The sequence below is a fragment of the Aspergillus eucalypticola genome (assembly GCF_003184535.1).
Source record: "Aspergillus eucalypticola CBS 122712 chromosome Unknown BO83scaffold_9, whole genome shotgun sequence".
NCBI lineage: Eukaryota > Fungi > Ascomycota > Eurotiomycetes > Eurotiales > Aspergillaceae > Aspergillus > Aspergillus eucalypticola.
In genome coordinates, this window is record NW_020290283.1 from 176,756 (window position 1) to 186,657 (window position 9,902).

Genomic DNA, 9,902 nt, shown 5'->3' on the forward strand with positions numbered 1-9,902 from the left:
CTTGGTCACAAGTTGCTGGATTCTTCGTGTTATCTCTCAGACTGGAAAGTGGAAAATATATTCCCTGTCAAAAATGTTTCGGGCATTCCGAGATCTTTTGTTGAAGCCTGAGAAGCGATCGGCTGATGATGTGAGCTCGAGGAGCGGGGTAGGATTAGTTGGAGGCCTAAAGTTAGGTTCTGGATTCCTCCGTGTCAGAAGAATAGTCAGAACATAGACTTTTATGTCCTGGAAATGGCTTCAAACCCGCAATGAGAATCACGAAGCAGCTATGAGGATGGGAGAGATGGTGGAAGATGGAGAGTGGAAAGATCGCGGCCATTCAGCCTCAGATCGCGTGACCGCCCGCTCCCCTTATTTGAGGATTTGCAGGCCATTACAATTCTATACTTATACTTACTGCATGCTATGGAGAGTCCAAGCTTTGACTCATGAAGGTGGCCTTGGGAACGTCATCCTCGTGTTTCGTCTCAAGGCCAGCAACCAGGATGTGTCTTATGAGGCCCGCCACTGCAAATGCGGTGACTGGTTATGGTGCAGCCACATATGTAAGGATCCTTAGCCAAGGACAGAAGCATTGCAGACGTCGGACAAGAAATGTAAGCAGAGCACAGGGATATAAATTGGTCAATCCCGGCGAGCTCACAAGAAGACAGGTGAAATCTCATCCCAAAACCGTGCCCCTGGCACCAGCAAGATGTCCCATGAATATTGCCTCGACGCCCTCGTTGTAGGGACGGGTTTCTCTGGTATCTATACCCTGTATACCCTCGTCAAGGAAGGCTTGGATATCCTGGCGATTGAAAAGGAAAGTGACGTCGGTGGCACATGGTATGTGAATCGATACCCCGGAGCTCTGAGCGACAGCTGGAGTCATGTTTATCGCTATGCCTTCGACGAAGAACTGCTCCAGACCCATCCGGTTGTGAGAAGATATTCTACCCAGCCGGAAATCCTAGACTATCTCAAGCGAGTTGTCGAGAAACATGATCTACGAAAGCGCATCCATTTCAATACGGAGATGACCGCAGCCGGATGGGATGATGTTGCTAAGGAGTGGAGGGTCCAGTGTCAGACTGGCGATATATTTCGCGTGAAATACCTTGTCACGGCTGTTGGGATCCTCGTCAAGCCCAAGGTTCCCAATATCCCTGGTCTAAAAAGCTTCAAGGGCCAGGTAGTCCATACAGCTGCGTGGGATCCAAGCATCCAAGTGGAGAACAAACGTGTCGGTGTCATAGGCGTTGGTTCAAGCGGGGTACAAGTGGTCACTGCTGTTGCTAGCAAGGTGACATCGCTCCATGTTTTCATCCGTACTCCACAGTATACTATCCCAGCAAACGACAAGCAGATGACCCCCGAAGAACAGAAATCCATGAATGAGAGGTTCCCGCAGGTCTGGTCAAACGTATTGACTTCCCGGCTGGGAATGGGCTTTCTGGAGCACAACAGACCATTCTTGTCCATACCCTCAGAAGAGCGCGAGAAGATATTGGAGCATCTCTGGAGGGAGGGAAACGGTATCCAGATGATGTTTGCAGCATTTTCAGATATTGCTATAGACGCAGCGGCTAATGAAGAGGTTTGCCGATTCCTTCGCAGGAAGATTGCACAGATTGTGAAGGATCCCGAGAAGCGGGCTGTTTTGACTCCAAAGGAGGCCTGGAATCGACGACCGTTGTCAGACGCTGGATTCTATGAGCAGTTCAACCGGGAGAACGTGTATGCGATTGATATAAAGAAATATCCCATCACCAAGGCAACGGCAGAAGGTATCTGTACTTCAGACGGCAAACTCCACGAGCTAGACATGATAATAGTCGCAACTGGCTTTGACGCTATGGACGGAACCTTTGCTCAAATAGACATTCAAGGGCGTGACAAGGGCGAAACTCTGTATGACCGCTGGAAGCGTACTGGTCCGGACTGTTACCTAGGCTGCTCAGTTGCCGGGTTTCCAAACCTGCTGACAGTGCTTGGTCCGAGGGTGGCTTTCGGCAACGTGCCTCCTTTACTGGAGATACAGGTTAGCTTTTTGAGAGACGCGATCCGACAGGCCCAGGATATCACCAGACACACAGGGCAGCAATGTGAGATCGAAGCCACGGAACACGCCGAGCGCGAATGGACTGAAGTATGTGAGCAGATAGCGAAGATGCTTCTTTTCAACAAAGGATCATCGTGGATGTTTAGGAAGAACGTACCAGGAGACGCAACGTCGAGTCTTTTCTACTTTGGGGGACTGGGAGCGTTCCGAACCAAGCTGGAAGATACAAAAGTCAATGGGTTTGCTGGATTCAAGAGCCCATTAGGCCCTGCTGCAGAAGCACGCGCACAGCTCTAGATCCAACCTGCGAGATATCCTCATTCATTGGGTGTTGATGTACCGAACTGTTAGTTTGTATTGTTTGAAGAAAGCTTCAAATTCGCGCAGGGTTGTATCTTCCTATGTCATTAGAGGTCCAGGCAGTGGATATCACTGGGTCCTAATAATGACCCCAGGCATCACCTTTGCTCGAGTAGGAAGGACCTCCCTGTCAGCCTTGTCGCGTCCCAGACATTAAACTGGCGCGTCGCTATTGGCCAAAAGAGCAGAGTGGATTTTCGCAATTCTTCCAACATCTAGGAGAATGAAGGGCTTCTATTGGCTAGAGCAAATTGCAAATGACCGGTGAAAGCGTCGGTGAAGACAGCTACCATGGACCCGAGATGACGTTGTCACTACATCAAGTTCTAGACTATTACGGAGTAAATTTGTTGACATTGCCGTTCTCCCGATGGTAGCTTCCCAGTTGTATCAAGGCGGAAAATATAGAGTAATTACGAGTCTCATAGAAAGATGAGGAGCATCGCAAGGGAATGGATTTAGATTCAAATCGTAACAATATAGACCCGAAATAGAGCTTGTCCTTAGGACGGAAGCAAAATTGAATCAGAGGACATGTTGAATGTCATTCCTTGATGGCATGCAAAGCAATATCGACAGTGCACTTGACAGTTGGTAGTAGTAGCACAACTTCCCCAGTCAGCCTGGCTGCCACACCTTACTTGGGCAAGGTGACATATTGCCCCAACTGCCCAGAATACAGTTGGCAGAGGTAGATGCACGATTTATCAGGCAATCAAGGAACCATTAGCTCGACTGCCGGTTTTGAATATGCGCAAGACTTACATGCATTGTTGCCCTTTTCGTATATTGCTTCAACATGTCTGGTTTTTCCTGTAGTGTCCCAGTTAGCCTTTCTGCGCTACATAACTACCAAGTGAGTTTGCCTATCAAGACCCGCAATTCACTTACGTCGGGCTTCGCAGGTTTACCAAGCCATTTGTAGACCTCCTCTGCCTCGCTTTTGCCCATGTCCCAGACACGTGTGAGATTTGCAAGATGCAACGCCAGGAATTGACCCTGCAGATTCCAGGTGCTTTTTATGTTCTCATCAGTCTCACTGATCCTATTGATCTGGCTGTTCAAGTCATTCACCTCATTCTGCTTGTCGTCAATCTCTTTCTTCTTGGCTTCATGTGATGTTAGCAGAACAATCTACCCGTCAAAAGACCGAATAAACTCACCAACAACTGCACAGACTAGCCCGAAGACAGTGGCAAACTCAGCACCGACAAAGATAAGCCCGGCGATCTGTGGACATGTCAGATGGACATCGTTGCCTAATGAGCTGATCAGGGTAACAGAAACATACCACGACCCAAGGCGCCCATGGCCCAGCGATCCCCGGCACAAACTGCGGTACCAAAAACAATAAGAACAGCGTCGCCCCCAATTATATAGAGAGCCTGCGTCATATCGTCAATCTGTTTCTGCAGGTCCGTTATCGCGTCACGAAGTGTCTGGATTTGCTTCTGTTTCTCCTCGATCGCATCCTTAGCCCAATCGTGGAAAGAGCCGCTAAATGTACTGAAACTCTTCTGAAATTCGTCGAACTTATCCCGCATATCCTGTTGATCCTTTTCTATCTGTTCAACTGCCTAAACAAACTTCTTAGCACCTTCAAAAGCGAGCTAAATCGAAAAGATTCTTACTTTCATCAGCTTCGTAATCACGTCTTTCGTGTCCTGAGCGGAATGATAATCCGAATTGCAGTATTCGAACTTTATGAGCGCATCGAGTGCCGTAAATAAGTGCTCAGTTCTGAAGAGGGTAAGCCTCAAGTGCAGACGTACCTTGGTACTAAACCGCCATATCGGTGGTTAGTGTCTTGCTCTGGTCCATAACTTGTCTCCAGCTCTAGGAATGAGGTTAACCTGCTGAACGCGCGGCAATTGATAAGGACAGTAACTTACAAAATTGAAGCCCAATAAAATCGTTGGAAAATCTGCCTGTGATATTTTTTTTGCTTCTCCACTTGCTGCAACAGATCCAATGTATATTTGAAGATGTAGTCAATCTGACCGGCAGATTTCAAAGCCTGCTTGACGGCATCCTCAATGGCTTTCTGGCCATCTGTGGTGCTGATGTTCTGTCCCACTTGGTACGTGAGCTCCTTTTCTTGCCCATCGTCAAGTATGTAATGGGACACGTGGTTGTCAACCAGGACCCGGATCTCGTCCGCGGACAAGTTTTGGCCTGCTTCGAGATACTTCTCTGCTGTCGGGTTTGCTCCCTACTTCATTCAGCAGCTTCTGAACGATATCGCGTTCCGATGGCCATTATGAGAGATTGTGACTTTTTCATAACCGCTAAAAGAGGGAAGGATTGCTGGATATGACTGGGTTTGGTCTGAGAGAAAAATCTGAAGATGTCTGAAGGGATGATGAGGGGATTCCTGGCAAGACCATCGGGAGCTCGTATGGTAGTATTATAGACTGCTGAGCAGTTCATGGAACATCACTGGTCGTTTGTTGCTACTTCAGAGGCCTCCATTTCACGGTGTCGAGGATGAGTATGGCCTTGAGAGGTGCTATGAAACGCATACATCTCCGTGAGGTAATTATGCAAAGCAGTGGTGGACAGGTACTGAGATGTCGCGACAGCGCATGGGTACTCCGTACATGGAGAGCGATCCTGGGATTGGCATATCTTGTTGCGATCTCTGTTGAATCAATGTACCTTTGGCTAACCATGCAGGGCAAGATGCGTTGTGACTGTCTGGGTGACCAAGGAAGGGTGAAAGATGGTATTCTCTTCTATCCAACGAGCCAGCCAGCCAGCCATCCAGCCACGGTGATGGGGACATTAAGTGGCTAGCTGAGCTAACAGTTGTACACAACGATGATGTTGTGGATACCTGAAGAATGTTGCAGGTAGGGTGTAACCACTCTGCTACTGGCTGTTATGATTGCAGATGATGAAGGCTATGGTATGCCTCCCTTTGGAAACCAATCGACAGCGAATTGCGGTGTGACTAGAAATAATTGAGGCCTTTGACCGGCATTGGGCAAAACATTCAGCAAGTTACTCTATTTCACCGCTTCCAAAGAAGGGAGCCGAGAGTCCGGATGCTCCAGGCCCTAGTGGTACGGCAATGAGGAGGTGGTATGAGGAATACATAACATGTACGCCAGCAGGATCACGCTACCACATTTCCAGGACCTATCATAGCCCATAACATAGGCTGTGCAGATAATTCTACCAATGTGGCATGAATAAGGTTCCTATAGTTGCATGTAGTGCCTACACTGTAATGGATCGAGCCCTCCCGGTGCGGTTGCAAGCGCCCGACGTAAGTCTGGTTTCATTTTGAGCAGTTTAAACAGCCATCGTCGAATAAGAGGACTGAGATCACAGAGAATCTTTATATGGAGGCAGAGATGAAATATTCAATGGAAGTCTCTCCATTCACACCCCACCAGTCACCTTTTTCTTTTCTTTTCTTTTCTTTTCTTTTTTTTTTTTTTTTTTTAATCGGAGCGAAAAATGAAATTCTGCGTAGCTCTTTTAGAGGATGTGTGATGCAGTCCACGTCACAACACCCATCTTCGCCCACAACTGCATGCAGAATAATCGCAACTTCACCAGTAAGCGAGGGGAGTGTGCTACTTAATGCTTGAAGTCGATGTATGCAGGTCTCAGCCAACCACTTGAAAGCATTGCTGCTGAGGCCAAACCCCGATATTGGGCTGAAGTGCCCGAAACTTCGGGCCGAAGTGCTCGAAACTTCTGTCAATTAGCTACATTGTACCTTTGCTCCAGTTCCAGGTCTTCTTCGAATAATCAACTCACATTGACATAAAACCGGCACAAGTACCCTCTCTTCTTTATTCTGCTTATAAAGATTGGAAGCATCTTGATGGTCAGATATCTCGGTGACAAATATGCCCACATCCGATAAAACCACGGTGCCGAACAAAGAAACTTCTAACCCAATTGCCAAAGATGATCAAATCGAGATTCTAGTTTACCAAGCAGCCGTGGAATCTCAAGCAGCCCTGTCAACGGCACGGAGGCTAATCGAGATTTTCAACAACTTGTTGCGGAATGTGAGAGACCCAGGCGAGCGACCAAGGCTTTCTGCGCATTTTGGTAGATGCGTAACAGTATGTTTAATACCATTTCCGTGACAGATTTGCACCTGGCTAACTATGGGAAGTCTAATGGGCTGCTGTGGAGAATTGGATCTTCCAAATCTCGCGGCATTAGTGCAGGACAGGCCGCCCAAGGTAGGTATTGGTATTGTGAAACAGAGCTGTTAACTAACTGCATGGCTGTAGAATGCTACGACTCGATGCCCTATGTTACCGATATCAACAACCCGGATGGCGAAAGAAAGAGACGGATAATGGGTTGTAAAGATGTAAGACTAGGCTGTTTGCCCTTCCCTCCATGAATTGATACTAACACATCTACTGCCAGGTGACGGAAAAAATCGATGAGATGGAAACGGAGACCTACAAATGGTTTACAGACCTCAGTGGAGACTGGCAGAACTTTCTTGGCTACTGGCCACCAAGTTCAGAGGTAGATGAAATGCGGGCACTTTATGGTCACTGTATTGCGAAGTTCTTAGCCTTTTGGCAAGCCATCCGCAACGCGAATCAAGAAGTACGAAACTGGCTGGCCAGAGCTCTGGATGATTTCGAGGTCTCACTTCATTTCTCTTGGTGTTCTTCTTTGCCTTCCCCTTTCTTAGGGCTGACTCTTGATCGATGTTAGGGCCCATATGAGCTCATGAAAGATGAGATGTATAATGCTGCGTTTGCTTGTTTGTTTCGCCATCTTCCATCATGCAAATCTAAGGCCTTGAACTAATGATAACCGCAGGCGCCAGAAGTGCCAAGTATCTCGCCTTGTACGGAGACAGTGTCATTGATCCCAACCGTTCCTGACGGCACGAGAAAAGACGCTGCATTACCACGGATTTGGGAGGGAATCCGGGAAGACTTTGCGCTCTAGCTTCAGTATAGTGGAATTCTAGGCCTGACTATATACTGAATGAATCAACGTCGTTAACTACAAATGCGCCCAGCTGAGACTAGGAAGGTTGATGGACTGCTGTATGTTATTGAATATTCCAAATCTCGAAGCCTTGACATAGGACTGAAATTTCAAGGTAAGTGCTTCACTCCGGCATTTGCCAGTAGACTCTGGTCCGTTTAGTCTCGTTAAAGTGTCAATGTTCATTTGAAACTAATGTAGTCACCTGAAAGTTCTTGCCCCGAACAAGAAACAGTTCGAACACACACTGAATCCACACTTGCTTGGAATTAGTTCTCAGAATCAGTAAATATGTCTTTCATAACATCATTGTGTTGGCTGGTGCAATACCAAAAATTAAAACAATTGTTCAAACACAGGTCGGACCTATGCCTGTCATGACCCGCCTCGTCGCGTTATCCATCATGCAGGAACTACCCGTAATCAGCGCCGGGAGTATAGTCCCAAGAAACTCAAATGGCAAAGAAATGTGCCGATTGCTTAAGCTTTACCCCAGATTATTTCGCAGCCAAATATCCATTCTGGCTGAATCCGGCTATTTGATGCTGCATACTCTCACATTCCGCACAGCCGCCAGTGTGAAGACTTACCAATGGCCCAGCCCTGCAGTGGCTCTAACGGGATCTGTTACGGAGTTCGGCCCGCAACGACGATCTCTAACCATTTCGATCTGGAGTTTCCACTCCGTGCTGTCTATCCCAGACTCCTCATGTCGGAGCTGTCACGGGTGTCACATTAGCCCTGTGCTTAATCTCCGTGATGAAATCAGCCTACACTGTCTTTCCCATGTCTAAGCCCCGCAAAATACCCACTGAAGCAATACTTCCCACGACTATAGAAACACACAATTACTCCATGATGTTTCAATTTACCCGCTCCCTGCAGCGGTATAAATCGTCTTCGAATCCTTTTGTTTCTTCACTACGGTCCAAACCATCTTCGTAGAATCCTAGCACCATCCATCCACACTGCCTAGCACGGCAGAAAACAACCACCATGTTACTATCAACCCACCTCCTCTTCGTCATCACCACCCTCGTTACCTCCCTCCTCCACCCCATCGCCGCCCATGCTGTCAAGCGCAGTGGCAGTCTCCAACAAGTCACCGATTTCGGTGATAACCCTACAAATGTAGGCATGTACATCTACGTGCCTAACAACCTGGCCTCGAATCCAGGTATCGTGGTTGCAATCCACTACTGTACGTTGCCCCCACTTCTCTACAATATACACCACAATACTAAGCATGGCATAGGCACCGGCACCGGCCCTGGCTACTACAGTGCCTCCCCCTACGCCACCCTCTCCGAGCAATACGGCTTCATCGTGATCTACCCGTCCAGCCCATACTCCGGTGGCTGTTGGGACGTAAGCTCACAGGCAACGCTGACACACAATGGCGGTGGAAACAGTAACTCTATTGCCAACATGGTAACATGGACGATTAGCGAGTACGGGGCCGATAGTAGCAAGGTGTTCGTGACGGGATCGAGTTCGGGGGCTATGATGACGGTATTCATCCCACCCTTCCTTTTTCCTAGTACACCCCCGGAAGCACAAAAAGGACGGCACGTGCTAATTAGAATAGAACGTAATGGCAGCAACCTACCCCGAACTCTTCGCCGCCGGCACCGTCTACTCTGGCGTCTCAGCCGGGTGCTTCTACTCGAACACCAACCAAGTAGACGGATGGAATTCCACCTGCGCCCAGGGTGATGTAATCACCACCCCCGAGCACTGGGCCAGTATTGCCGAGGCGATGTACTCGGGATACTCAGGAAGTCGTCCAAGGATGCAGATCTACCACGGTAGTATAGATACGACTCTATATCCTCAGAACTACTACGAGACGTGCAAGCAGTGGGCTGGTGTGTTCGGGTATGACTATAGCGCACCGGAGAAGACGGAGGCAAACACCCCAGAGACGAATTACGAGACGACGATTTGGGGCGATAGTCTGCAGGGAATCTTCGCGACGGGCGTGGGTCATACGGTGCCGATTCATGGGGATAAGGATATGGAGTGGTTTGGGTTTGCTTGATTGGAGGATTGAATGAATTAGTCTGGAGATATCTTGGAGCCAAGAATGATGAAGCTTCTGAAGTATGATAATGTTAGCGATATCGCGTCAACGAACGTTTCTTGAAGTTTCGATGTGTAATGTGCGATATGAGCAGAATGTGCGTTGCCTGTGTCTGATAACAGAACCGGTGCAGCACGAGAGCTCCTGTAGGCGCAACGAGACATGGTCCCACCGACATAAAGAGGAAGACGGAGGTTTCGGACTCCTAAAGGGCATGTCCTTTATCAAATGAGTAGTTACGGGTTGAGCAACAATCTATTCGGCGTCTTGTTTGTCTGACAAACATCACATTTTTTCCGACCACAGCTGAAGATAACCTCGACACAGACTCGAGTTGACGGGTCAACGTTACATGTTGAAGGGGGACCCTGCTGTACTGTGTAGTAGATGCGCGTGTTAACAAATCTTCCAGAAGTGGAACGCAGGGAT

The 9,902-nt window shown here is 48.2% G+C and overlaps 5 protein-coding genes across 5 annotated transcripts; 4 read left to right on the forward strand and 1 right to left on the reverse strand.

Moving 5' to 3' along the window:
* Positions 1–697: 697 nt before the first annotated feature.
* On the forward strand, positions 698–2,344 carry BO83DRAFT_397796 (flavin-containing monooxygenase; the record flags this gene model as incomplete). Its single annotated transcript, XM_025533206.1, has 1 exon — positions 698–2,344. One exon carries the CDS (start codon positions 698–700, stop codon positions 2,342–2,344), a length of 1,647 nt encoding a protein of 548 aa, XP_025389141.1.
* A 789-nt stretch (positions 2,345–3,133) lies between these two features.
* BO83DRAFT_425906 (uncharacterized protein) lies at positions 3,134–5,033 on the reverse strand (the record flags this gene model as incomplete). The annotated part of the gene is made up of 7 exons (XM_025535238.1): positions 3,134–3,220; positions 3,299–3,516; positions 3,571–3,666; positions 3,699–3,984; positions 4,039–4,147; positions 4,300–4,619; positions 4,974–5,033. 7 exons carry the CDS (start codon positions 5,031–5,033, stop codon positions 3,134–3,136), a joined length of 1,176 nt encoding a protein of 391 aa, XP_025389142.1.
* Positions 5,034–5,717: 684 nt separating this feature from the next.
* BO83DRAFT_244933 (uncharacterized protein) lies at positions 5,718–6,138 on the forward strand. Its single transcript, XM_025526991.1, has one exon. It carries the CDS (start codon positions 5,755–5,757, stop codon positions 6,004–6,006), a length of 252 nt encoding a protein of 83 aa, XP_025389143.1. The 5' UTR covers positions 5,718–5,754; the 3' UTR covers positions 6,007–6,138.
* A 132-nt stretch (positions 6,139–6,270) lies between these two features.
* BO83DRAFT_387632 (uncharacterized protein) lies at positions 6,271–7,348 on the forward strand (the record flags this gene model as incomplete). The annotated part of the gene is made up of 5 exons (XM_025532724.1): positions 6,271–6,492; positions 6,546–6,615; positions 6,667–6,749; positions 6,809–6,997; positions 7,217–7,348. 5 exons carry the CDS (start codon positions 6,271–6,273, stop codon positions 7,346–7,348), a joined length of 696 nt encoding a protein of 231 aa, XP_025389144.1.
* Positions 7,349–8,386: 1,038 nt separating this feature from the next.
* On the forward strand, positions 8,387–9,431 carry axeA (putative acetyl xylan esterase; the record flags this gene model as incomplete). Its single annotated transcript, XM_025535956.1, has 3 exons — positions 8,387–8,591; positions 8,646–8,902; positions 8,979–9,431. 3 exons carry the CDS (start codon positions 8,387–8,389, stop codon positions 9,429–9,431), a joined length of 915 nt encoding a protein of 304 aa, XP_025389145.1.
* Between the last annotated feature and the right edge of the window lie 471 nt (positions 9,432–9,902).